Source organism: Curcuma longa, chromosome 11, assembly GCF_044706935.1.
Source record: "Curcuma longa cultivar G26 ecotype Majalengka, Jawa Barat chromosome 11, ITB_CL_G26_1.1, whole genome shotgun sequence".
Taxonomy (NCBI): domain Eukaryota; kingdom Viridiplantae; phylum Streptophyta; class Magnoliopsida; order Zingiberales; family Zingiberaceae; genus Curcuma; species Curcuma longa.
The window spans coordinates 12,882,930-12,909,652 of NC_133871.1; the positions used below are offsets into that span (position 1 = coordinate 12,882,930).

Here is a 26,723-nt window from a genome sequence, read left to right on the forward strand (position 1 = left end):
CACACTACAAGATAGTGCACAAAACACAAGGATCAATTATGGTGTCGATGTGATGTCACTTGAGCAGGTGATATTCCCCACCTGCATCAATGTCTTCTGACAAAGGGGGGCACTTGGATGGACCACAAAACATGCCTCCCCATTCGGGGAAATAGATGGAGGCTATTGGCAGAGTGCAAGCGAGGATCATCACGCCCATTAGCGAGATGCCCGTTTCTGTTGAGTATTTATTGCCGGAGAAGAACAGCAGCTGGGTTACCACTGCGCCTAATGCTCCTCCGCTTCCTGTCATCCCGGATATCACTCCCAGAGACCTGTGATCGCGGAAAGATCAGATTTTGATCTTAAATTATGCGCCAAAATCGGATCTTTGCAGTGATTCATGGAATGGGAGTGGAGTAATTGTACCTCTTGGAGACGAAGGGCACGACGCCGAAGGTGAGGCCGGAGGCGGCCTGCGCGAAGAAGGCGAACCCGCACATGACGGCGCCGGCGGCGGGGAGAGACTTCATCCTCCCTAGCAGCACGCAGAAGAGACCTCCGGTCGTCTGCACCGCCCAAAGCCCCCAGAGTCGCCCTCGCATGCCGAAGCGGCTACCCAGCTCGTCGGAGAGAACGCCTCCTGCCGGCCGCGAGACGACGTTGGCCATCCCGAAGCACGCCGCCACCATCCCCGCAGTTTGCAACTCCAGCCCGAATCGACCGTAGAAGTACTCCGCCACCACGTTCTCCATCGCCAGCTCGACCCCGTAGCAGTAACCGTAGGTCAGCGCCAGCACCCAGCCACGGTAGTTGCCAAGGCCCTCCCGCAGCACCACCCAGATCGATGGCCTCGGGTTATTCAGCTTGAGCTCTTGCTTTCGGACCGAGGCGATATTGCCGTCCGGCAGGTCCTGGCCGAACGCCAGAACCGCGAGCGCGGTGATAACTTGCAGCGTGGCGGGGATGAGGAAGGCGGCGCGCCAGGCGAAGGAAGGGCTGCCACTGAGGCGGAGGAGGGCGGCGTAGGCAAGCGGCATGAGGAACTGGGCGGCGCCGCTCCCAGCGTTGGCCCAGCCCGCGGAGATGCCGTTGGCTCGGCCGACGACACGCGGCGCGAACATGGAGCTCATCCAGTACTGGTTAGCGACAAAGTTGGCGAGGGATAGACCAGCCACGAAGCGGAGGAGGAGGAAAGCGGAGGAAGAGGACGAGAAAGCGGCGAAGGCGTAAATGGCAGGGGCAGTGAGGAGCGCGAGGGCGACGGAGGCGACTCGGGGGCCGAGGAGATCACAGGCCGAGCCCATGGCGAACCGCGCGAAGATGGTGCCGGATACGGAGGCCACGCCGGCGTGGGAGATGTCTAGGGAGGAAAGGCCGAGGTGGAGACGGAGTACGGGGAGGAGCGGCGGCGCGGCGAAGGCAGAGAAGAAGCAGGCGAAGAGGGAGAACCAGGCAAGGTGGAAAGCGCGCATGTGGGGGCCCGCCGCCGAGAGCAAGCAGAGCTCTGTAGCCCGGTGCTCCTCATCCACCGGCAGCTCAAACTCAGAAGAGGCCTCGCCGTCTTCTTGCATGGCTCTCGCTGCTGCGGCTGTCGCTAGGAGCTAGAGGATGGTGGTGCATGGGAGAGACGGATCGAGTGTGTATAAATGGGCGCGGTGTCATTGTGAATGCTTTACTGGAATGGCGACGTGGTGGTTCCATGGAAGAAGGAACGAGAGGAACGACGAGGCGTGGCGTCGCAGCCCGACCTCTCGAGGCTTTGGCTCTTGGAGACGATCTCGTGCATGGCCTCAAAGAGAAAGAGTTAGGCGGACGAAAGCGAACGGGGAGAGTGACGGGTGCTGACGTGGAGGAATCTGCGGTGCAGCTTCGATGCTGCTGATTGGATTCCGAAGCAGAGAATTCGGTTAATTTTTTCGACCCTGAAACAAAATAATACAGTTTGTTCGAGGAGAATCTATTTGTCCAAAAATATTATAATATTAATTAAAATTATTTTTAATTTAGTCAGAAATGCTATAATAGTGATTAAAACTGTTCTAATGTTAATTAAAATTATTTTAATTTGAATAAAATTATTAGCAGTTTTAGTCAAATTTATTATAATTCAGTTGAGTAAAAAGGATAATTAAAAAAGGAAATTAAAAAGAAAATATTCTTTTAATATTTTTTTTCAACATAGTCATCAGACAATACAAAATTAAGGGTTTTTTTTTTTATTTTACCCAATCTATTTTGGCTCAGTACTTTCTATTTCAAGTTAAAATATTATGATTTATAAAGTATAAAATATTCTAAAAGAAGGGCGATGTTCATTCACAACGGAACGGAAGGAATCTCAACGTATCTTTGTAATTAATAACTTTTAAAATTGTAGTAAGTTTTTGATACGAAGAGTAATTTTAATTTTTTTTTATCGAATAGAGTTTTAAAATATTTTAATTTTTACAATGTTAAAATTTTAAGTCTATTTCTAAAATATAATTATCTATCTTTTAATATTCTATCAAATTAATATAGTTTAAAAGATTATTTTTAATATTCATATTCAAATTAATAATAGAATCAATCATTATTCATTATAATTATTTTAATTATTCAAATATCAATCATTATTCATTACATATTTGAATTAACAAAATTAATAATTATCCGATATATTATTATATTCATATTCGAATCAACTGAATCAATAATTATGAGCGGACATTCATTTTCCTTCCAATCACAACGATAAAATATTTTAATAGTAGAATTGTTAGCAAATTCGATATTAACAAATTTTAAGGCATTTTAAAAAGTTATTAAACCTTGAAAATATTTTAAAAATTAATTCTCTAAACTATACTATCTCAAAGAATACAACCCAAAATAGAAAAGTAAATAAAAATAAAGTGATCAATCATTGTGATTTAAATTGGTTCGATTGGGTCGATCAATCAATAATTAGGGATGGCAATTTGACCTGCCTTCATCCCCAGCTACGACGACAGGAAAAATGGGGCAATCAAAAGATACTTTCCTCCAAATGATCAATTCCCGAACCACCCCCAGAGATGTTAGGTCATTTTTTTTTAGTAAAAAAAATTTTTTTTTTAATTTTAGAATATAATAGTTAAGATTAAAGATTTAAAATTCAGAATTTAAAATATAGTATTTATATTAAATGAAATAAAGTATGGTGAAGATACCTCAAAGTGAACAGAAGATTTCATCACTAAATCTAAGCACTATCTATCAGGGATTTGGACTCGTGCTCATGATCTTTTAGCCTTTTTAAAGAAATATGATGAGATTCGAATACTTCAATGATCAGTGTCAGGGAGAAAATTGCAGATAAAATCTGAATTACAACGAACTGTAACTACAGAGCTAATTGGTGTTTCTGAATGAATAACTACAAAGCTAATGTTTGCAGAAAAGGTTGAGGAAGAAAGGTTTGTCAGGGTGCATGATATGCATTACTCTCCCACGTTTGATGCAACCACTCCCATCTCACTCTACCACATGCTCGATTCCATTTGTTCTGCTCACTTCTACAATTTTACTGTGACTTGTCTGCTTCTTCGCCCTTCCTCGTTCACCATTCACCGCAGAGGGATTAAGTAGAGAGATTATGCAGAGAGAGAGAGAGAGAGAGAGAGAGAGAGAGGAATCAAATTCAATGAATTAATTGCAGTTGCAGTGAGAGACAGCGGAGCAGGCCCCAAATAGTACTGTTCCCTGCGTCCTTCTTCATTGCTGTTTCTCTCGCTCGCATCCAGGCACCACCACGTCGGGAGAAAGAAAAGCGCCGGGGGGAGAGAGGGCGGTCGCCATTGTCGCGGAGATGGGCTGGAGCAGGGGAGCTTTGTACCTGTGGCTGCCTCCCCTGCTTTCCTTGGTGGCCGCCGAGGTTCTGCTGCCAGGGGTGCTGTCGCAGGTGAGCTTCTTGAAGTCTCCGCCGGCGTTCTCCTCGTCGCCCGAGGCTGCATTTCAGTTCGAGGCGAGGGAGGGGAGTGATGGTGGTGAGTCATGCGGTTCCAACTGCAGTTTTGTCTGCAAGGTATTGACTTCACTCCATGAATCTGTAAATTATTTATGAACTGCAAGGTATAAATTTAACGCCATGTCTGTAAATTAGCAGTTTCTTTTACTATTTTAGTGCTTAAGTTTAGATTATTTGTTTGTGTATCCACTTAAAAACATCTTGAACTACTTGTATCAGTAAATGAAGGGTAAAATACAGTCTTAACAACAAATTGTTGAAATGCTGACAATTTGTAAAGCTTTTTTGTTATTCTTTTGGAGAACAACTTAAGAAAATTCTTGCTAGTTGCCAGATTGAAATTGCATGTTGCAAGGTTCATCATGCTTTTCTCAATCAAGCAGACACAATATGGTCACATTAGCTCTATCTTTTTGCTCCAAGTCCTTAGATGCTGGGTTTGATCGGGAGTTTGTGCTATATCATAGACAATATAGTTTCCTTTCATCGGGAGCATTTTTCATTGATGAAGATGTGTCTCTACTTCAAAGTAGACACTTAAAGGTTGTCTAAAAGAAAACACAAGGTTTGGGGGATAGGAATGTTTTAGGATTATTATCTTCACAACAGACTGCAAACTATTGTTTCTTCACGGTGTCAATATTGAGTTCAATTTTGTGATAACAAATTTCCTTGAATTGATAGGTCATAATTCTTTTCCTATTTCCAAAAAGAAATGTGAGTTCTACTTCCTTATAATTCCTGAATGTTGATTTGTTCAGCACTTGGATGTTGCTATATATTGTCAACATTTAGATTTCTGATCAAGAGGATGTAAGTTTGACATTGAGGTGCATGCACCATGAAATAAATTTTCAAAGATTGTGAATGGAGATGTTTCAATATTATGAACTTCTTGATAGGTAGTTATGCATGTTTCTAGATATAATCATACATCATTGGTGATGTTAGAGAAATTAATTGCACATATTGCTCTTTTTAGTCTACAAATATTGAGTTCAATTTTATGATTAGAGTTGAGTTAAAATCAAAATCATTTTTTTCCCTAAATAATCCATTTAACTCCAAAGCAAAAGTTGTATGCAAAAGAATGTGGAGAAAAGCTTTAAAAGCTAAAACTGTTTAGGTAGAAGAAAAAACTAAATATATGAAATGTAGTCTCAATAATGAGGAAAAAACTGATAGGATAGTTAATATGGATGGGCATAAAATCATTGTAGGTAAGGGTTTAGGTATCTTGGATATTGATAAAAAAATTGTAGATATAATAATGATGCATTTTGACTATGCCGCTCGGCACAATACTAGAATTGAAACCATGGTTTGAGACAAACAAAACCTAGTGATGATGAGGATATTTGATTAATCTTAATCCCCAACAAGTTTTAGTAAAAATCCTAAAAAAATTTCTTAATGATTTACAGAAGTGCCTATTAAAAATTGACTTAATTCTTGGGTTGTGGTTCTCCTTTTCATCAAAATCTAAATTTCATTACTACAGTATCTTTTTGTCACATGAATGCACAATGGAAATTCTAAAGTATCCAGTAGCTTGCTTTATAAGATAAGTGCATAACTTTTTTATCAGATTTTCTGCAGCGAATAGCATGATAGTAAAGTTCACATTTTCATACCATAAGACCATGTCATGATTACACTGAATTTATTGTTTTTGTATTTTAATTTACAAATAGTGAGCTCAAATACAACTCATTGAACTATGACAAACAGTCTTTAAAAGAATTTACATATTCCATTGATACTGGTTTCTTAATCTGATTGTTTGAGCAGTTGGATAACTACACTTCATCTTCCTGTGAGTCGAAAAAAGTTTCATACTCAGGCCTGCTTGACGGAAATCATATGTTTGAGGTCTGCATCAGTGGTTCTCGAAGAGTTCGCTGTGCTAGCTATTACTGGACTGTTGGTTAAGAAACTTCCCTTGTTTTCTTTGTTGTCTTGTTGCAAACATTTTGCTAAATTTAACATGGTATGCTTTAGTTGTTTCTATATTATCTTTGTTAACTTTAATCAGCCCCTTTCACTTTTGATTTGAGATCTTAGTATGACATTTGTTACTAGCATCGCTGATTTTATATAATAGGTGTCAATGTAGAGTTCTAGTTTTCCTTGATATTGTCTAAGAGCATTATGGATAAACCAAAACTTGTTAACTTTTGGCATGTGGGCTACTAGTCCAATATATAATGAAAAAATGCCTCAAAAAGATACAAATATGGATTAGGTTATTAACTCTCATGACTTAACAAGGTACTACAGAAAATTATCTACTTGACAACCATTCAAAGGGTTGTATCTTCAACTTAATTAAGCTCTTGAAATATTTGTGATTGTTTATGCCTGACCATGTTCTGCTTTTCTAAACCAAATGCCTTGTTAATCCTAACTGTGTTGTCCTTTCATTGCAGATACAATTTCCCCTACTGCACACATTTCGGCTGCATCATTTTTCACAAATGCTCTAAATATGTCCGTAAATGTTTCTTTCAGTGAACCATGCACTGGTGGAGGAGGATTTAGATGCACCCCTAGCTATTGCAGTGTGAGTATGCAGAAAACTTTTTTTTTTTTGCTTGCCTGCCAGAATATTTCTCCCTTTTATATCCATTATAATCAGTTTGTTTTCTCACACATGGTTGAGAATCCTTTCCCCTTTCTCCTGTTTATTCACAATGTTTGTTTCACCAAACAACATCTTATCTGACCTGCAAGTGCATAATTTTTAGTCAATGCTTACCCCATGTTCTTAATTTAAATTATTTTTTCCTGGAAACAGCCTCTTGCCAAAGGCAAGGTAAGGCTGCGTACAATGGATCCTTTCCCCGGACCCCGCATGGCGGGAGCTTCGTGCACCGGGCTGCCCTTTTTTTTTTTATATATATATCATTCCCTGAGTATTAAGCTTTACGATTTTCCCATTTATGTGTTCATTTCTTTGTTTTCTCCTTTCTTAGATAAGACTTTCTACTTTGTTATAGCTTCTTGTTTATGGAGCTGGATATGTGATACCATCTACCCTTAAGGTTATTCTCCCTGAACAAGAATATGCCCTTGCGGTGGCTATATCAGCTGGTGCTCAGTATGGTCGCTTGGTGCTAGTAATGGATAGGGGCTTTTGCAAGGATGTTGCTGGGAACACGTTCAAACGAACATCAAATTCAAGTTTCATTGTTCATTTTGGTATGTTGCCTACTTCATCTGATTGTGCTTTCATTCTTAGAGAATTTATTGAAAATCATGTGTAACAATCCATATAAGACACCAATTAATATAGAAGGTATCATGTATCATATGTATGTTATATGCATACAATTGAACATGCACTAAACAAGTGTTTAAATTAACACTTATAAATTGTCATACCCCAAATCTTGCCTTATTAAATTTATTTAACCATTTCACAATCACAAGAATTAATTTTAAATGTAGGAAAAAATATATTTAACAAACCTCGAGTCTTTTACTTGGTTTCGTTTGTCCACATGGACTGCATATGTAGACTACTTGGTTCTGCATATCGAAGCCAATCGCATTAGAGGACCACATACACTATGTGCAATGCGATCTCCTACTGCAAACACAGTAGTGATGGCTTTTTAAATCCATGCGTAAACCTACATCCATGGCCATTTTCTTTGGTAGTGTTTATTACATCTTTTTTTAAAAAAAAAACATTTTAAATTTACAGATAGAAGGAGTGTGCTCTTGAGCTTGGAAACTCGCATTCCGAAGAAGATACTTCAACTTAATGGCGAGATTAGAACAGCAGAGGCTACAAACATTGAGAAGGACTTGAGAATTTATCTATCTTTCTCAGAACCAGTTCTTAATTCATCAGAAGAACTTCTAGGTCTTCTTCATACAAGTAATGGTTTACTTGTTCCTACAAATAGGAGTACACATGGAAATCACCGCTTTGGCTACATAGTAAGGAATTTTGAACACACACCATTCCTTTTGTTATCATGTACAAGGTACCTGGTGTTTGTTTCACTCAAATTCAATTCAAATGTTTGTTTCTTCTAGGCACAAAATATCCCAAGTATGGCTGTTATTACTATACTTTGTGATACAAGCAAAATAATCAGTAGGCAAGGGACTCCAGTTTCTCCATCAGATCCAATCACTTTCCTTTATGGTATTCTCTCTTCTTGAAGGAGCATTTATATACCAAATCTTTCAGCTATCACAATCCACCCTCGATAACATATAATCAAGAATTCTAGGAGGTTAAAATTTTGGTCAATAGGTCTACAAGGACCAGGATGACATCCCTGAATTTGTCAGCAACTTAAATATAGTTCAAGCATCTGGATGTCCATGTTACAGAAATGTTTTGATTGGTGATATTTCAATCCTAAATTACAGTTTGTATGACTTAATCTTCCGGATTAATTATAGGAAAAAGATGAGACAATCAGCAAACAAAGCCAAAACCACAGACACCTTATCTACATAATTTAACTTATGACCTGCTTGGTCCACTTAGTCTTCCATTTTCATACATGAGTTCAACTGAATAAGCACCTAACTTTAAACTGCTTAGTTCCTTATCGAACTGAAATCCTCTTTGTAATAGAAGTTTCAGACAGTCTCGACTTATTATTGTTTCTCAATGATTTTTTAAAAGTTTTTCAAGAAATTTGAAAATTCATTACATACTGACTGCATTTTTCTGATACATTTATTTTTTATCCTTAACAAAAAGATGATCGAAGGCCTTCTGTGAAGTTGAGCACAACTTCCAACATGAGGAATAGACAGCGTAAAATACCAGTGCTGATAAGGTTCATGAAGGCTGTCTTTGAGTTCAACTCATCATCTGTAATGATTTCTGGAGGACGTATGCGGAGGTAGTTTTCACTTCTAGTTCGTTCATGTCATGTAGTTTTTTAACCTATTGTCCTATGATTTAAATGATACAGTTCGTGAACTTAACTACTGACAAATTTCCTTTGTCATGTGTTTAGCTTCCATGAAATAACAAAGAGCATGTACGTAATTGAAATACATGCTGAGGATAGCATTGTATCTGTGGAAGTTCCAGAGAACACAACTGTAGATATAGCTGGAAACAAGAACCTACAATCGAACATTCTACAAGTGAAACATTGTAAGTCTTGTTTTTGACTATCGAAATTTTTCTTATTCTATCAATCTGAATTGCATATGACTTCAGTTATTGTGCTTCCTTCCTAAACTGCAATAGATGATAGGTAAATCTATCATTCTTTGGTTGTTAGCCAAAATCTTGGAAGCAATAGTAAATAAATCTCCTACCATTTGTACTTATAATGTATATTGTATGTTACTAGGAGATTCTTGAAGGAACTAAGTGTCTGCATATTAGAGATGACAAATATTGGACACAATCAGTTAACATGAGATAAACAAAACATGACATGAAACATTCATCACAAAATCATGTGACTCAAATACTCAACAAGAATGTGAAAGACAAAGTTGACACAAATAGGATTTTTTACAGAAATAATTAATCTCTTAGGAACATAACTACCTTTACATCATATAGTTTCTCTTAAAAATATTAACTAATTTTACATCATTAAAGAAACATATTTTATAACAGCTTGTATCATTTGATAATGATTACTCGTATGAAATGACAGGACACTATTAGGAACATGGACTGTACCACCTTGGTAGGAAAACTTGTTGTGTATGATTTGTTATTTATTCTTTTCAAATTTTTTTGGTTCTTTCCAGCATGTCTCAATCAAAATTACATATCAGTAAAAAATATATAAGGTTTAATATTTGTAAAGTTACTAGTTCCATTGAAGCTCCAATAAGTTTGACCTCCCCTACTTACTTCTTGAACTTTTACTAGCTACAAAAATAAAATGCTTAGCGACTTCGTGGTTTATGTACCTTTGTGATATCATACTTCAATTCTTACTTTGTTGGATATTTAACTACGAATGTGAATGCATGACATTTTTTAAAGTATCTTAATTTCTTTACATGGCAGATTCCATGCCCACAATATCGTCGTTGATTTCCATAGTTGCTACAGTTGTGGTAGCATTGACATCAATGTTTGCATCACTACTTACGGTGTCTGCTTCAAGTCTGATATCTTCTGGGGCAATTTCTAGACAGAAATCATATCTTGTTTCTGAACCCTCAAGAAATCTTATGGTACAGTATTGAAAACCACTGAAACTACAAAGTTACATGCTTTCAGTTTCTTTTTGCTTTCTTTGATGCAATATAAAGCACTAAGTTGCATACACTACAATCCTTGACTTTCTAAGTCTTTTTCTCATATTAGTTCCTGTTTTATTGCCTTATAACTCTAATGAACAAATAAGTTTTTTTATGAAGTGAATTGATCAGCTCATCTTGTTCCCTGGGAGAGTGCTACTTTATTGTTCTTTTGTACGGGAGCTGTATTAGTCTTTTTCTTCTCGGTGCTTATAAACGTTTTTTATTTATTGATTGCCTAGTGACACTCTGCCTTCTGTTTTGCAAAAGAAGAAATATATATGTATACTGTTTATCGACATTATACAGGATGATGATTGTCTATATTTCACTTTTACAGAGAATTTTGTGCCATATCCAGGTCTTTGCCTTATCAAGATGGCTGGTAATAGGCATGCCTGTAGAATATTATGAATTTTCTATCGGTATAGAGTGGAGCATACCATACATGTGTCTTCCATGGGAAACAGGCTCCAATTCACTTTTTGAAGACCCGACATTTGCGCCTGGAACTTATTCCGGAGTGTGGGAAAGAAGGATGTTGGAAACTTTTAGATCCCCATCAACGCCACCCCTGATACCGGAGCTGGACCCTTTGACACCTGGGAAGCCACTTACTGCTGGTGAATATTTCTCATTTCTTGAGGTTAGATTTTTATTTTTGGAATATAGCAACCATTGTATTCTCAGAGGATTGATTCTCACTTGCAATATGCAGAATCAAAACATGAAACCTGAAGCTGAATTCATTATGATTTCACGAAACTCAGATAGGTAGGTCAATCACAAGAGAAATGCTGTGTTTCCTAACAGAATTCTCCATTCTCAGCGATTATTAGTAGTCATATGAACACATCTTCAATCAATTCACATGTATATATATTCCTAACCATGTTTTGTTTCTATAGATGGGAGTACTTTGCTAGAAACATGTTCTGGTTAGCCGTTCTAGGTGGCGGGTTGATCTTGCTCCATGTCACAATTCTTGGCATTTTAAAGTTGAAGAGGAAGATCTCCGAAAAGCAAAAGGAGTTCGGAGCCCTTGTGTTCCCGAGATTTGAAATATCCTTGATATTGCTTGCATTGCCATGCATATGCCAGGCATCTGCTTCAATAATCAGAGGTAACTCCAAACTGGATCAGTATTAAGATGTATGCTCTTCAGTAGACTGCTTTCGATAAATTACCAGTTCAATTGGACTTTATTTTAGCAAATTTAGCAATGTTCCACTGTTGGAATTCTAATTAGCTGATTTAAAATTTTAAATCTGATCTTGCCTCTTTCCTCCCAAAACCCCACCTTCGATCCTTACCCATGTTGGAAACATACTCAATTTGAAACATAAAAGATCTCTTGGATGGCTATTCCATCATTACCCAAAGATCATGAGACTCCTTTATATCGACTACTCTCTTCCATTTCATTGTGCAACAAGATAACAAGTTCTAAAGAATGCACCATACTCATTTTTTGTTCTTGTCAAACTTCTTTTATGAGTTGTGCTGCTTGTAGAAGAATTCGATTGTTTCTCTAAGAGTTGTTTCTGGAACCTTGCACAATAAGGTTGAATCAAACTCTTCGACAATAACTTCTTATTGGACTTTCTTCTTTTCATTGAAACAGGGAGAACAATGGCAAGCCTAGTTGTTGGAATAATACTCTTGGGCATCTCCACGTCTATCCTTATCTCCCTGATTTTGTTTCTGTCAGTCGGCATCGCAATGGGCAAGCTTCTCCAGTACAAAGAAGTCCATCAGGAGGGACAGGAGTTCCATTGGTACCAAGAGCTCATTGATGTAACCCTGGGTCCTGGGAAAAGAGGTCAATGGTCATGGAAGAATCAACAAGACTCGGTTAATCGAACGAAATTTGGTCCATTGTTTGAGGATCTCCGAGGGCCACCAAAGTACATGCTGACACAAATTGCAGGCAGGGGGGATGAAGCTAAACGCGATGACCAAATCATTGTGTCTGAAGATGAAAATGAAGAGGCAGAAGCCCCTTTCATCCAGAAGCTCTTCGGCATCCTCAGAATTTACTACACGGTTGTGGAATTGGTTAAACGCGTCTCTCTCGGAATTCTAGCTGGTGCATACTCATCAAGTAGGCCTTCAAGGATACCCACTTTGATCATTTTGTCCATCACCTCTTTCCAGCTCCTTTTCCTCGTCCTGAAGAAACCATTCATCAAAAAGAAAGTGCAGTTTACAGAGATCATCTCAGTTGCCAGTGAAGTCGGTTTGTTTGCGGCTTGTCTAGTGCTACTGGAGAAGGAACTTTCCGATGTCAACGAGAAGAGACTAGGACTGTTTATGCTGTCTATGTTTATAATCATGCTTACTCCACAACTGATCAACGAATGGCATGCATTGTATCGACAAGTTGTTCGACTGAGGCAAACTGGGGGAACATTCTCTTCAGGGCTAAAGAGAGCTATTGGTGGAATTCTTCTACTTGTTCTACCTTCAAGCTTGACGACAGAACTGACCGAGCAACTGGCATCCAGCCAAGAGGAAGGGGACAGTGGAAGCACAATGTCTCCAAGAGGTCAAGCCCAAAGAGCTTCGGGTACAAACGAAAGATCATGGCCGAAACAACTGAGAGAACTTGCTAGAGCTAGCTTCAGTAGAGAAGCAGCAGCACCACCTAATGATCCTTCAAGTAGCACATACCAAGCGACTCGATTTTGGACCGGAAAAACAAGTGGAAGCTCTTCTGTGACATCTTCATCTGACTTCAAGGCGAAGTCGAAAGGGCTGTACAAAGATTTGGAGGCAATTTTCTCATCCAAGTGATCAGTTAGTCTGTAGATTGATTCATTGGTATCATCCATTCTTCATGGCATGAGATGTTTCTTCATCTTGTGTCATGACAATTGTTGCTTGTAGGATCTTGTTGCCACTTCTTCGACATGTAAATGAAATGTGTTTTCTCATTAGAGATCTGAGAGTGAGACCAGTATCTAATTCATGATTGTAATGATTGTTAGATCATGAGGGCTAACACACCCATGTTTTAGTCTTAAACATCCTAATCTTCTTCATGTTGTTTGTGCTCTACAAGAGTCCTTTATCAACATTGCTAGCAAGGAAAGATCTTGTGGAAGTGTTCAATCTTGCAAATTCTCACAAAAATTGATTTGGCCTATATTTGTAGTTCTTGTTCAATTTTTTAATTTTTTTAATTTTTTTTTTTGATAATTTAAGTATCTAATCCGATTAATTTTGAAGATCATCAATTCGATTCTACGAAAGTTTTGAAGGGAGATGAATCACAGTACCTCTTTAGGTTGGAGGGATTTCAATTCAATTCCTACTTTCATGTGCTAAATTAATATGGATTGATAAATAAATAATATTAATTTAAATTTGAAAGAGAAAAGAGTATATTTTCAAACAACTTCAATATTTAATAATATTTAAATAATATTATTTTAAAAATAAAATATTTTTATTAGGATATTTAAAAATTCTGCCAAATATCTTTAATAGATCGGGAATTTAGATTTTAGAGGCCTATTTTGACAAATATTAATATTAGCTCAAATTTATCTGTGGTTCGGGTTTTGACATTTCGGATTCAAACCCGGTCGATCCGATCCGATTCAAATTTCATTTCGTACGAGATCACCGTCGAAGCGGCGGCCGCAGCATCCTCCGCCATTTCCAGTCCTCCCGCCGCCGATCGCAAGGCGAAGCAAGTCATGCGACTCGACTCCCTTCCGAAGGCTTCGTCGGGCGCCGTCTCTTACACTTCCCGCCGCCAAGGCCTTCTTGTACGGCAGGTCGTCGCCGTCTTGCTCCAGCGTCGGCCCCTCCCTCCCCCGTCACCTCGCTTCCGCGGCTGGACCTCCGACACCGTCCGCGACGTCCTCTCCTCCATCCCCACCTATTTCTTTCTCTCCCCCGCTCCGTCGGCCGGCAGCGTACCTCCGGCCGTCACCGCTCCCCGCTCCGACAGCGCTGCCTCCGCCACGAATCTTCCTCTTCCGCCGGCTCCCGTGGACCCGCCAAACATCGCGACCCGGAATCCGTTGGCCTCGGCGTCGCTGCTGGTCTGGAGTTCTATTCCTGGGTGGAATCGCACTGCGGCTTCCCCCACGACGAGCTGACCTGCCGCGACATGTCCCGCGTCCTTGCCCGCGCCTACCGCCTCCCCCTGCTCTGGCGCTTCCTTCGCGCCAAGGAGCGCCTTGTCAGCACCGCCACCGTCACCGACGTCATCAAGCTACTCGGCGAGGAGGGTCTCACCAGGGAGGCTCTCGCCGCCTTCTACCGCATGAAGCAGCTGCATTGCAAGCCCGACGCCCAATCATACAACACGATCATCTCGGCATTATGCCGCGTTGGCCTCTTCAAAAAGGCGAAATTTTTACTGGACCAGATGGAGTTGCCGGGCGCGCGATGCCGCCCTGACACCTTCACCTACACCATACTGATCAGCTCATACTGCAAGCGCAGCTTGCAGACCGGCTGCCGCAAGGCCATCAGGAGGAGGATTTGGGAAGCGAACCACATGTTCCGGAGGATGTTGTTCAATGGATTCGTTCCAGATGTAGTGACCTACAACTGCTTGATCGATGGTCTCTGCAAGACGTACAGGATTGAGCGTGCACATGAACTGCTCGATGATATGCTTGTGAAGGGCTGTTCTCCCAATCGAGTCACATACAACTCTTTCATTCGTTACTACAGCGTTGTCAACCAGATCGACAAGGCTGTCGAGATGATGAGAGCCATGGTGTCACGGAACCACGGGGTTCCCTCCTCAAGTTCATATACTCCTATCATTCACGCACTATGTGAGACGGGAAGAGTCAGGGAAGCAAGGGATCTCTTGGTTGAGATGGTGTCCAGTGGATCTGTCCCTCGAGAGTTCACATATAAGTTGATTTGTGATAGTTTGACTCGTGCGGGAGAGCAAGGTCTGGAGGATGAGCTTCATAGAAGGATAGACGATGGAATGCGTGCTAGATTTATGCAGGCCAGGCTTCTGAAACCTGTGATGGGTGACAAAAGCATATTTGCTCTAGAACAAGAGTAAGATATATTCCATAAACTTATTCAGTGAAACCTTTGTGGAACAAATGACAAATTCAGTATCAGTTCTCATTTTACATCTTTCTGATATTTGGACGTAGCATCAGCATGCATTATTGGCAAAACAGGATCATCCTTCTTATACTTTTTGATATCAAGGTGCAAAGTGCTACCACAAAAACATTCAACAACCCTTTTCTTCCATTTTCAATACTGAACATTATTTGCTTCAATTTTTTTGTGAACATGGTGTTTGGAGTTGACACAGGACCTATTGAGGTGTTTTGCTGATCGATGGGTTTATTTAGTCTTTTGGCTTCTTTTGTTGGCAATGAAACAAAATTGCATCAGTAAAATAGCAGTATCAGTTTCTTCAACTTTGATTGCATTCAACATCAGAAAACAATGCCTGCAATTTCTGAGCATTCACTCAAGACTGGAGAAGTAATATCAGATAAATAAGGTCTTTGAAAACTCACTTGAAATTGAAAAATACAAGTTCATAGTTCATAAGGAGCACCAATTGCCTTTGCAAAAGATGATAAATTCTTAAGACACTGTTGAATAAAACAGGGACAGTAAAAGCATTCTAATTACTCTTCACTTATTAAAAAACAGTAAAAGAAATCTTCTCATCAATAACTCGTAAACATTCTTGTTGCAATCCAAACACAGTGCTTCTTCCATGCATTCCACCTACCAAATATCCAATGAAAGAAAAAGTAGTTGAATCCTTATCCAATTCCAGGGATCTTTAAAGCCACCTAAAGCCTCAAATCAATCTAATAAGCCACCATTTACACATTGCCTTTTTTTTTATATATTAGAAATGGCTTTCCTCTTCATGAATGCTTTCCTCACCTTCTAATCCATTCCACCAATCTAAGCTCTTGGACACTTGATATTTAGATTAGTGATGCAAAAGTTAATTGCATTGCAGATGATTTCATCATCTAGAACCTAATTCTTTGTGCATGTAGTTGGTGACTTGTTACATGTTTTGCAATACACCTAACTAATTCAGTCCACCACTGCTTTGCATGGGTTTAGATGACAAGAAGACAGCAACACAAATTAGTTAAGTAGAAAGAATAATTATCTCTTGGAGATCTGAACAACTTCAAGTAGATGTGCTAATTCGCGTATACCCTTCACCTTCCTCTCGCGCAACCGATTAACCCTAACTGTGGGTAGGCATCTAGATTGAAAGTGGCTGCCCATCTAAATTCTTTAGGCAAAGAGCAAAGTTTGGACATCAGCAAATGTGATATTATGAATTGACATGCCCATTGTTTAAACTCTCTTTTCAAACAAACATGAAGACTCCAACTTCTTTCATCATGGACCTAACTATTCACATTGTTTAGTTCATGTAAATCAAATGTTGCTAGTGAATTGTGACACCATCACATTGATTGATCTCCCAACTTTTTGTAACTTTATGTAGTTGTTCATTAGTAAGCATAGATTAAACATAATTGTGTGTTTGATCTTTGTTTTTGTTTGTCTCTTCGATTATCAATGGTGAGATTCTCTTTGATTGATATCGGTCGTAACTTCTACGTTGCGAGCATGGCTCAGCCCGTGGCAGGCACGACCCAAACTGGACTCGGTCGGACCAGATTACGGGCGGGTGTGGTCTGATTGTCATCTCTAACAAAGGTGGCAAATGACAAAGCCTCAAATACAAATAGGCAAATTTCAATTATTTTCATAAAAGCCCTCCATTTCTTACATATTGCATTCTGATACCCAAGCTAGCACATCTTCCAGCCATGGCTACACGTAACAGACAGAGTACATCAACCACGCAACCACAAGCACAAATCATACACACGCATGGCTTCTCTTCATCCTCTGCTCTGATCGCTTCAATGGTAGAGCATGTTGCCAGCTGAGGCCATGACAGGTTGCTCCGTGTACATGAAGCTGCTCCATGCAGTCTCCTGCGATCGTCCACCACCGGCAGCAGCGCACGAGAAGAAGCGATCGCCGACGTAGTCGAGTATGCCGGCAAGAGCCTGCAGCCTGTAGCTAAGCTCCATCACCTGCGCTCTCAGTACGGAGTTCTCCGCCTCCAGCGCCGCGTACAACTGCTTAGCGACGCCCAAGCTCGATGTCAGCTGGCTCTTCTCCCTCCGCAGCCGGCTCACCTCCCCCGTCAGCTCACCCAACTGCCTCTGCTTCCGCATTCTGGACCGCCTCGCCGACTCCCGGTTCGATATCTTCCGCTTCAGCTTCTTCAGTGAATTCAAGTCCTCTTCCGAGTGAGGATTCAGCAGCTGGCTCGATCCAGACGAGGTCCCGGAAGCCATGGAAGATCCGCGATGCATCTTCGAAAAAGATGGGATTTTTGGTGGAATTTTAGATTGTTTATAGGTTTCAAATAACTACTACAGTATATGATCCGTGGAGCTTCTAGTTCACGAGAATACGTAGAACCAGTAGAGGAAGACGACGGAGAAGGACTGAACGAGGTGAGTTCTTCGCCGGAGTGCGGAATGGACCATAAACCGGCAGAGAAGGATTTCACTTAGGATAGGCGACATCTACGAGAAAGGCATGATGCATGAAGCTTCAAGGTGGGATTTTTTGGCTAAGATTCGAAGAAAGGTTGGATTTTGAGATGGATTTGATGGAGGAATGGCGGTGTTAGAGAAGAGTCCGACAGATCTTCCGCGGAATTTGCAGGAGAATGAACTGAGTTAGAACAGGGGAGAGAGTTAGGGAGGAACAGAGCAGCAGAACCTTGATGAGGAAGAGGAAGAAGAGGGGGAAAGGGAATTGGAGCAGAAGGAAGGGGTGGAAGTTATAAAGAAAATCGAAGGAGATGGTGGCAAAATTAAATTAATAAAAGAATTTGTGACAAAAGTGAGAATTTTATAATTTTTATTTAAAAAAGAATTTGATTGACATGCTTCTAAACAAATATTGATTTTTTAAAATATTTTTGAAAAATAAAAGTATTTGATGTGATTAAAATAAAAAATATAAAAGAGAAATTAAAAAAATTTATTGGTAAAACAAAGTAAAAATATCATTTACAATAAGATAAATTGTTGAAACCATGCCATTTACAATATTCATAATTTAGTAAAAATACGATCCATGTACAAATATATTTATCAACAAAGTAAGAATAGATTATTTTTATGGGGCTTCAATAGAATTTTAATAGAAAATCAAGATCCTTATTTGGCTTAATAGATTACTTAAATTGTAATGACTTCTTTCTTATATACAAAAGCCATAATTTATATAATTGTGCACGTAATTATCAAATTCTTTATGGTTTTTGCAACACCTATTTCAACTTTTCACTGAAAGTTTTCCCAAACTTGAACCAATTTTATTTTATAAACATTTCATATCATTCTACTTTCTTCCCTCATTAGCAAATTATTATCAACTTAAGCCAAATATATTGATAAGTCAAGAGCAAGAATGCCCTAAGTTTCGACTATTTATACATAGTCTTAAATCTCTACCTTCTTTTTCGAATAGCTTCTTCTTATACGACAATAAGTCTCGCGCCTACTATGTCTATAAATTGAGTGTAGATTGATATCTAATGGACTTTCATTGAATCTAAAATAGCAACTTTCTTCTTTTTTTTCCTTCTACCATAAACTTGTATTTTGAAATTGATAGAGAAACAAAGAAAGATATGCGAAAAGAAAACTCTTCTTTTTACGAGCAATGTTTGAAACATATCGAAGATCTGAAATGTATACTACTGTTAAAAAAATGCCTAAAAATCAATCAAAATTCTTGAATACCATAAGAAAAATATGCAAAAAAAAAAAAACTTGAATAAAATATAATTTGTGCTGGGCTGCAATTGGGCCCAATCCCAAACATACATATGGCCCAAGCCTGTTGGCCACCGTGGCCCAGTTTTGGTGGCCAATCATGACGTACAAGGTCTTCATCCAATAGAATCCATCCGTACACTACTCCTAATCACTTATTTTTAGCTAATAATCACGCAATTAATCCGTCACACCATACTTTAATTTCGTTAATATAAATTATTAACATGAGACTTCAAAGCTGGACGTATTATTGGACGACCCAAGCGGCGGCGGCGGCGGCGGAGGCGCGAAGGGGTCGTCGCCGTTGGGGAAAAGATCGCCGGCCCTCAAGACGGTGAAGACGACGAGCACAGTGATGACGAGAACAGAGAGGGCGGAGAGGAATAGCATGAGCGCGTCGGCGACGACGCCCTTCACCTCCTGATCGTACTCCGTCGCCGCCAGCGCCAGCATCGTCAACGGGAACGAGTACGCCCACCACGCCAGGTTGAACCGCCGCATCGCCCTCCGGAACAGCGCCGGCCTCGACACCTGCCAATTGATTAATTGGACGGGGGAATTCAAACGGTGAAATTAATCTAATTAATGGATAATCGATCAATGGAATGATCGGTTGATCACCAAGGAAGCCAAGAGGAAGAGGGAGAGGTAGAAGAGCATCCTGGAGCCGACGTCGAATTCGCCGGCGATGGAGTTCCATGCCAAGCTGGCCATGCTGGGCGCGGCGATGAAGAGGAAGAACACAGGGCGGAGCATCGCCGGGAGGCTGCTGCTGCCGACGAGGCGCTGGTAGAGGGTGACGAAGAGGACGAGGTAGTGGGCCATCCCCAGGGAGAACATGCAGGTGGCGGCCTCCGGCCACCCCATGCGCGCCGCCGCCTGCGCTCCCACCAGGTTCCCCACCACCGTCATCTGGCTCGTCGGGTTCGCCGCCAGCGATAGGAACCGCTTCCCGTCGGTGAACCACTGGCCGTAGATCTTGACGTCCAGCATCAAGATGGGCGCCACGAAGACCCACCACAGGGCGCGGGACAGCGGAGCAGCGGCAGGCGGCGCCGCCTGCAGCAGGAGAAGCCAGGAAATCCAGGGGGCGAAGAGGTAGTTGACGCCCACGTGGTGCGAGAACTCTGCGGCCACGTGGCGTCGCCGCAGAGCGCAGCGGAGCGCGTACAGAAAGCACAGCGCCGCCAGCACCGCCAGCGCCACCGACCAGAGCAGCAAGTGGGCGACCGCCGGCACCGAGCGGGCGAGGCGCCGCAGGGCGTGCGAGCCTCCGGAGGCGCCCCCGCTAGGCTCGCTGAGCGTCTTCCAGAGCAAGGCCTGCCCACAGAGCGAGAGGCTGATGCGGAAGTAGCCGGCGTGGAAGCCGGTGAGGTTACCGTAGCTCGCCGGCACTCCGTCGGCGAACACTTTGGTTCGAATCCGAGCGTTAGCGGCGGCGGCGGCGACGGGAATCTCGTGCTCTTTTACCTCCATATGAATCAAGACTGCTCTTTTCTTCGATCGATTCAAATCACCATTTTTAATGCATATATAGATTCGAAGAGGATAAGCAACGTGCCATGATTAATCTTTTTTTTTGCTCTTAATTAATATTATTTAAATTATTCTAAATCCAAAGTGCTAATTGGATTTTGAGTTTTCCTAGTAGTTCTAAATGAATTCTCTTTCACAAAAATTGTATTTGAGTGGTGCATTTTAATCTTTGCCAAAAAATATTTATGTTGTTATATATATATATTTCTTCTAAATAAATCTATTACGTATCATTAAAGTTAATCGATTAAAAGACTATTTGCTTCAATTGTAGCTTCCACAATAGGTAGTGGGGGAGCATATCTCCCTCGCTAAAATCATGTTTGACTAAAAATTTAAACTTTTAATGTGATTCTTGAAGAATTTGTTTGGTTGAGGATAAATCGAAATGATGATCTATTGACTAATACTCATCGATAATTCCTTAGTGCGTAATCACTTTCTTAATATTTAATTATTACTTTATAGAATCGATACAAAAAGAAGAATAAATCAAAAGGAAAAATAAAAATAAAACATAAATCAGGATCAACTAAGTATATAACTGATTATGAAAATATTACTTTAAATACTTTATCTTTTCAAAGAAATTTTAGATGTGGGACTAAACTCTTCTTCCCCAGTCTCTCTGTCTTTAAAAACCTTTCAAAGCACTGAATTAAAGTTATCCATAGATGGCAATCTGACCTAAATAATACCTAACGTGATCTCAGCCACCTTTCTTTGTGGATATACATTTATAAGGTTTCTTTTTCTACTATAAACACCATATGTTACTGCCTTCGTTGCCTCTACAGATTATAGAACAGCCACAAACACAGATATCGCACTGTAAACTTCAATACTGCATCATCAACCTTGCAACTTTTCTAACCAGAGATCAGAAATACAGAATTACCACTGTTTGTGATGACATGAATGCTAAAACGAAGCTTGGAGTGGTAGGCAGCAACTCTGAAAATGAAAAGTTTGGAATGATACGCAATTTTGATTATAAAATATACATGTGAAATGGAATACAGTGGAGACAGAGTAAGTGGTGCAAGAAGAAGGGAGGAAGTGAAGTGGACAGCACAAAATGAGGTCAAGATCAAATTGCAGGCATGCAACAGTTTAGGAACAGAGTTGGCCAGAATTACTTACACATCAAACTTTATGATGCAAACATCACCATCTCTGTAAGTTAGTTGTTCTTTATTTCGTTTGATCAGAAGGTATAAGGAATTCTCTGTTTGAAACAAAAATGGTAGTTGAATGTACTATGTTAGCGCACACATATCATATCTCATAGAATCCTTCCTGTTTCATACCCCTTTCATGTAGATTATCATGTATTTGTTGATATTCAATCTAGTTTATGGCAAGTGAATAGGTATCAAAGTGGAGTAATCCTTCCACTGTTATCATTTTTCTCAGAACACTGGTATCGACCTCATCTTGCTTGAATAGTCTTTATCAAGCAAGAAGATGCCATCTGACTTGCTTGATAAAGACCTCGAAGACATTGTCAAAATCTAAACATCCAATCTGGTGGCTCATTTACACTGTATATGATGAGCTAAAGGTTGATTGATGTACACTTAAACTAGTGAGAAACCCTAAGGAGACCATTTCCAACCCTGGCATCCATTTAAATATTGTCAATATTGATGCAACAAATTGGTTTTTTGTTCTCTGACCACATCATAGTGAGCACCTATGCAACAATTGATTTATGTAACCGACAACCCCGTTTTGGACCAGCAAACAGTTGACCGAGTGGAATAGAAAAGGGATGAAATAGTTATTTCTATGGAATGAAATAAAAATTCTTGAGTTTATATGGAATAAGTATCTTTGTATTTGATTCATACGAAATGTTATACGTATGACTTGCCTAGTATGCACGATCTGCCAAAGTTCAGTGCTACCGACCTACCTTGCTCGCCTAGGCTAACTGAGCCAGTAACCTGTAGGTTTGTCTAATATTGGTTAATAACAAGACAAATATCTTTCTATTTTCAGTTTTGTGCTCTTTAGCAGATATGCATAACAAGAATCGAACTAAGTAGTACTCGAAAATTGGAAACACCTAGAGTTGCTGTTTTCATACCATAATAGTTTCTATCTCATAGATAGAACACCAACTATGTTTGTTTCTCAAAGCATTTAGCATGAATATTACGTTGTGCATATTTCTTAGACAATATCAATGGATGGATCCAGCCGAAATGAACTTTGACGATACAAATGATTCATGATCGGACTAAATAAATTGAACATGCCAATACAAGTGATTGTGCTCGATGCATATGATTTAATTTTGCTTATACTCACATATAGACAACCAAAACATGGGAGAAAATTTAAAAGACATGGAACTGGAATGTATCTCTTACAATCCTTTACAAAGCATGAAGCATCGACAGCAATCATCAACAAAGAAATGCATGGAAATGGCATGAGTGTTTTATATTTAACCTTGTCGAGGCTCAACCTTAGTAGGAAGCCAGCAACGGCAAGCCAGATGCTGCTACAGATTTTCTGCTGTAGTAGGCATACAGCAACAACTGTACAATTCCCAGGACAGTTCCAATCCCGTTCGGAATCTGAAATATGTATTCATTTGAATAAGCACAACAGTATCTCTAAGCCAACCAGTGGATTCCATGATTTCAGAAGACTTACATATATGAAGAAGTCATGCAATAGCATCCCATACACAAAGAAAGAGATGCTCATCAAGAAGGTTGCAAGTGAAAGATAGAATGGCATGAACTCAACGCTCTTCGTCTTGATCACCAAATTCTATCAAGTAAAAAGAAAAAAGAACAATGGCAAGTCAAAATCGTTGGCCTAGAGAACTAATCGAGATCTGCTAAGAATAACAAGAAGGCCTACAATGACAAGCAATGGAGAAGCAAACATGGAGATGAGTGAAGCAACACTTAGATATCCAACAAATGCTTGCCGTGTCGGGTGGTCAAACAGCTCAAGGCTCGCATAAGCAATGAGGGCAAAAACACCAAAGACACCTAAAAGCAGTGCAGACATCCTCAGCTGAAAACAGAGCAATATCAGAAGAAATGAGGCGAATATTAGGAACGATTGCTGAAAATAACTTGAGGAATCAATCACACACCTTCTTTGAGCCATCTACATGGAGAATGAAGAGGATTACATACACAAATTGGAAAACAGCACCAATGGAGTTGACAGTAGCCACTAAAACCACTCCATATGATACAAAAGGAAGGCCATACCACATACAGATCAAGCAATTCAAGAGGGAATATATGTAGGGCAGCCCCGAGAACTGCTCGGTCGACTTGTTCCGCAAAATTCGTCGAAATGTTGGCCTGAACAAGTTCAAGCAATTAATCAAGCATTTGGGGCGCACAGATCCAAACGAGGAACAGCAAAATTGATGAAGTGAACTTACATGGGCGAGACAAACAAAACGAAGGCGAAGACATTGCCTGCATACAGATCAAAGGAAGTTGTTATTTTCTCACTTTAGTCTGCAATTGGAAGATCCCCAAATCCTAAATCATTCACGAATCCTTTCCAAAACTAACATATTAAAAACATGAAATCGAGTAAGATCACAGACATAAGAATTCCCACAAAATCATTCTTTTACTTTTCATGTTTCTATAAACCCTAGAAGCCATGGTTGCGTTAAGGAGAAACCTTACCAGCAATCCCAGCTGCATATGTGCAGGTGCCATAGAAGGAGGCAGGAAAAGAAGCTGCTGCAGCAAACTCTGAAGAAATCATCAAGGCTTCTCTAGTCGCTCGTCTCCTTCTATTTCTTATAGCAGCAGCGAACCAGAGAGGCAGAAAAAGCTCACACCTTTCCGTATTATCCTACTGGAACAGGTTCTGAAATTCCAAACTGGCTCAACAAGATCCGATTTTTAACGAGAAACTCGTATAATCTGCCGGCAAAATACTGAAATGCCACGGTTCCCCATTTATAGAAAGGCAAACAAGCAAGCAGCCATCAATTTTTGCGTCTCTTGGTCCACTACTTTTTTCAGAGTCCATGAGCCTTAAAAATAACAGCGCGGAAGGTTTGATGACCTGCAAATCTCTAAACCGCTAGTTTTCACTAGCCGACAACTACATAAAATTTCTCTTCGGAAAAAGAACATAAACGTTTTCTTTTCCAAATCGATGAAACCAAATCATTCACGCCAACTTTGCATTACTGCTTAGATCTCCTGCGTGGTTACTTTCTGATGCACGCTTTTATAGTTAAGAATGATTACGCTTTATGGAAGATGAAGAAGATAATCAACTGTAAATTGATAAACTCTTTGATACTATCCAAATGCTTCAAAAATTTGCTATTTTCATTTTACCTCTCACATTGTTTTTAAATTAAAGTAGATCTTTGACTATATATTTTCAAAACTAGTGCTTTGAGCAAGAAATAAAACTCATCACATGATCATGAATAAGGTGTTAAACAATCAGAGTTTAGCACCACATGTTCATTTGTGATTTATTTGGTTGAATTAAAAAAAAAAAAATCATGGTTGAGAGGATATCTGGGGTCATCATCCCATCTGATCTTCAAAATATTTGGATGAGGTTGATTAGTCAGCAAGTGGAATTATTGAAGAATTTTGCTTGCCAAGAGTTGGATGAGGTTGACGAGTCAGGAAATATGCATGGAATTAAATGGAGAAAAAATTAGCGTGGAAAATGCAAGAATGATGAGTCGCAAGGATCTGGATGAGCTAAAATTTATACAACCGTCAATTTAAATTAAATCCATCAAATTAATCTGATTCATCAAACAATTTAAATAGATTTTAACTTTTTAAAAATATATCTAAACAGATCAATCTTAAAAGTGGATCTGAATGAGCTAAAAATTTTTAATCTATCAAGATAATTAGTCGGATGAATTTTTGACTGATCGATCCATCTTGCCATAAGTCAGCCTCAATTCTTGATGGAGCTGTTTGAATTGGAACCATGTGTATTATGCGGATAAGAATGGAAATAAATACGAAGATCGACTTTAATTTTTGGAGAAAATAATTGTTCCGGGGATAAATCAAGGGTCTAGCCAGGACTTGACTTGTGTCTTAAACTGGTCTCTCCATAAATGGTCCAACCCGTTGACCGGGTCCATATGCCCGGCAGGAGCCCCCTCCGGATCCATCCATCCGGCAGGTGCCTAGCCGGCTCCTCTTATCCGGCAGGTGCCTAGTCGGATCCTCTTATCCGGCAGGTGCTTAGCCGGCTCCTCTTATCCGGCAGGTGCCTAGCCGGATCCTCTTATCCGGCAGGTGCTTAGCCGGCTCCTCTTATCCGGCAGGTGCCTAGCCGGATCCTCCTATCCGGCAGGTGCTTAGCCGGCTCCTCTTATCCGGCAGGTGCCTAGCCGGATCCCCTTATCCGGCAGGCGCTTAGCCGGATTACTCCTAACTGGTAGGTGTCTAGCTGGATCTCCTTATCCGGCAGGTGCTTATCCGGCTCCTCTTGTCCGGCAGGAGCTTAGCCAGATCCTTCCAGCCGGCTGGAGCCTAGTATACTCCGTCCGTCCCACAGCCGTCCGGCCGAATCCTCTCACACATCCGACAACTCGCTGGACCCTTGTACCTGTCTTACCTACATTTGCCACTATGCCCTAGCTCACCTCATCATTATTCTCTGACAAGCCCACGCCCCCTCTAATTAATACCATATCCCTGCTGAATAGCCCGATAGTGACTGGAGATAACTTTATTAGCGATGGGACAGTGAAATTGATTATTCCTGCCATCTCATTAATCATGAAAAGACCTTTCTTAAATGATGACGTGACAGGTGCACTTGATCATCCTTCTATAAACAGACCACTCCTCTCCACAGGTATCTCTCTGGCTCTCACTCGTAACTTTTTACGCTCTTCCTTATTCTCTACTGTTTATCTTCATCCTTCCTCCACTGCCCCTAACTTGAGCGTCGGAGTGGTCGCGCCGGGGCAACACCCGACCTTCCTATTGACGTTTACTGTGTCCGCAGGTCAGGGGCCTCCAAGTTTCCTTGTCTCCTCCCTACTGCTGCTTTTCTTCTTCATTGGTTCCATCCCATGGCGAGCTAGGCCCGGTGACGTGTCCAGGAGCAGTTCTCAA

General features: G+C 40.5%; 6 protein-coding genes across 6 annotated transcripts; 2 read left to right on the forward strand and 4 right to left on the reverse strand.

Moving 5' to 3' along the window:
* Positions 1–55: 55 nt before the first annotated feature.
* Positions 56–1,553, reverse strand: LOC141841265 (high-affinity nitrate transporter 2.3-like). Its single transcript, XM_074729413.1, has 2 exons — positions 409–1,553; positions 56–314 (listed from the first exon to the last, which is right to left on the reverse strand). Exons 1-2 carry the CDS (start codon positions 1,551–1,553, stop codon positions 56–58), a joined length of 1,404 nt encoding a protein of 467 aa, XP_074585514.1.
* Positions 1,554–3,811: 2,258 nt separating this feature from the next.
* On the forward strand, positions 3,812–13,015 carry LOC141841257 (uncharacterized). Its single transcript, XM_074729405.1, has 13 exons — positions 3,812–4,027; positions 5,762–5,897; positions 6,400–6,533; positions 6,970–7,171; positions 7,680–7,918; positions 8,018–8,129; positions 8,700–8,844; positions 8,962–9,104; positions 9,984–10,153; positions 10,560–10,865; positions 10,938–10,993; positions 11,128–11,342; positions 11,844–13,015. The coding sequence occupies exons 1-13, from the start codon at positions 3,812–3,814 to the stop codon at positions 13,013–13,015; spliced, it is 3,246 nt and encodes a 1,081-aa protein (XP_074585506.1).
* A 908-nt stretch (positions 13,016–13,923) lies between these two features.
* Positions 13,924–15,357, forward strand: LOC141841266 (pentatricopeptide repeat-containing protein At1g77405-like). The gene is given in 2 exon segments (XM_074729414.1): positions 13,924–14,119; positions 14,122–15,357. Coding segments are annotated over 2 exon segments (1,338 nt in total). The 3' UTR covers positions 15,264–15,357.
* Positions 15,358–17,130: 1,773 nt separating this feature from the next.
* Positions 17,131–17,574, reverse strand: LOC141841275 (bZIP transcription factor 44-like). The gene is made up of 2 exons (XM_074729423.1): positions 17,244–17,574; positions 17,131–17,150 (listed from the first exon to the last, which is right to left on the reverse strand). The coding sequence occupies exons 1-2, from the start codon at positions 17,572–17,574 to the stop codon at positions 17,131–17,133; spliced, it is 351 nt and encodes a 116-aa protein (XP_074585524.1).
* A 1,583-nt stretch (positions 17,575–19,157) lies between these two features.
* LOC141841268 (S-type anion channel SLAH1-like) lies at positions 19,158–20,550 on the reverse strand. The gene is made up of 2 exons (XM_074729416.1): positions 19,696–20,550; positions 19,158–19,605 (listed from the first exon to the last, which is right to left on the reverse strand). Exons 1-2 carry the CDS (start codon positions 20,548–20,550, stop codon positions 19,294–19,296), a joined length of 1,167 nt encoding a protein of 388 aa, XP_074585517.1. The 3' UTR covers positions 19,158–19,293.
* Positions 20,551–21,239: 689 nt separating this feature from the next.
* On the reverse strand, positions 21,240–24,625 carry LOC141841273 (bidirectional sugar transporter SWEET2a-like). The gene is made up of 7 exons (XM_074729420.1): positions 24,288–24,625; positions 24,032–24,068; positions 23,732–23,948; positions 23,491–23,649; positions 23,278–23,397; positions 23,071–23,198; positions 21,240–21,564 (listed from the first exon to the last, which is right to left on the reverse strand). The coding sequence occupies exons 1-6, from the start codon at positions 24,367–24,369 to the stop codon at positions 23,088–23,090; spliced, it is 726 nt and encodes a 241-aa protein (XP_074585521.1). The 5' UTR covers positions 24,370–24,625; the 3' UTR covers positions 21,240–21,564; positions 23,071–23,087.
* Positions 24,626–26,723: the final 2,098 nt, after the last annotated feature.

Coding starts and splice junctions, on each gene's coding strand:
- LOC141841265 (XM_074729413.1), bottom strand. CDS start 1,553: ATGCAAGAAGACGGCGAGGCCTCTTCTGAGTTTGAGCTGCCGGTGGAT. Junction 315..408: donor GTGCCCTTCGTCTCCAAGAG/GTACAATTACTC, acceptor CCGCGATCACAG/GTCTCTGGGAGTGATATCCG.
- LOC141841257 (XM_074729405.1), top strand. CDS start 3,812: ATGGGCTGGAGCAGGGGAGCTTTGTACCTGTGGCTGCCTCCCCTGCTT. Junction 10,154..10,559: donor AACCCTCAAGAAATCTTATG/GTACAGTATTGA, acceptor TCACTTTTACAG/AGAATTTTGTGCCATATCCA. Junction 11,343..11,843: donor ATCTGCTTCAATAATCAGAG/GTAACTCCAAAC, acceptor TCATTGAAACAG/GGAGAACAATGGCAAGCCTA.
- LOC141841273 (XM_074729420.1), bottom strand. CDS start 24,369: ATGATTTCTTCAGAGTTTGCTGCAGCAGCTTCTTTTCCTGCCTCCTTC. Junction 24,069..24,287: donor ATATGCAGCTGGGATTGCTG/GTAAGGTTTCTC, acceptor ATCTGTATGCAG/GCAATGTCTTCGCCTTCGTT. Junction 23,650..23,731: donor ATGTAGATGGCTCAAAGAAG/GTGTGTGATTGA, acceptor CTCTGTTTTCAG/CTGAGGATGTCTGCACTGCT.
- LOC141841275 (XM_074729423.1), bottom strand. CDS start 17,574: ATGGCTTCCGGGACCTCGTCTGGATCGAGCCAGCTGCTGAATCCTCAC. Junction 17,151..17,243: donor CGACTACGTCGGCGATCGCT/TCTTCTCGTGCG, acceptor TGGCCTCAGCTG/GCAACATGCTCTACCATTGA.
- LOC141841268 (XM_074729416.1), bottom strand. CDS start 20,550: ATGGAGGTAAAAGAGCACGAGATTCCCGTCGCCGCCGCCGCCGCTAAC. Junction 19,606..19,695: donor TCTTCCTCTTGGCTTCCTTG/GTGATCAACCGA, acceptor ATCAATTGGCAG/GTGTCGAGGCCGGCGCTGTT.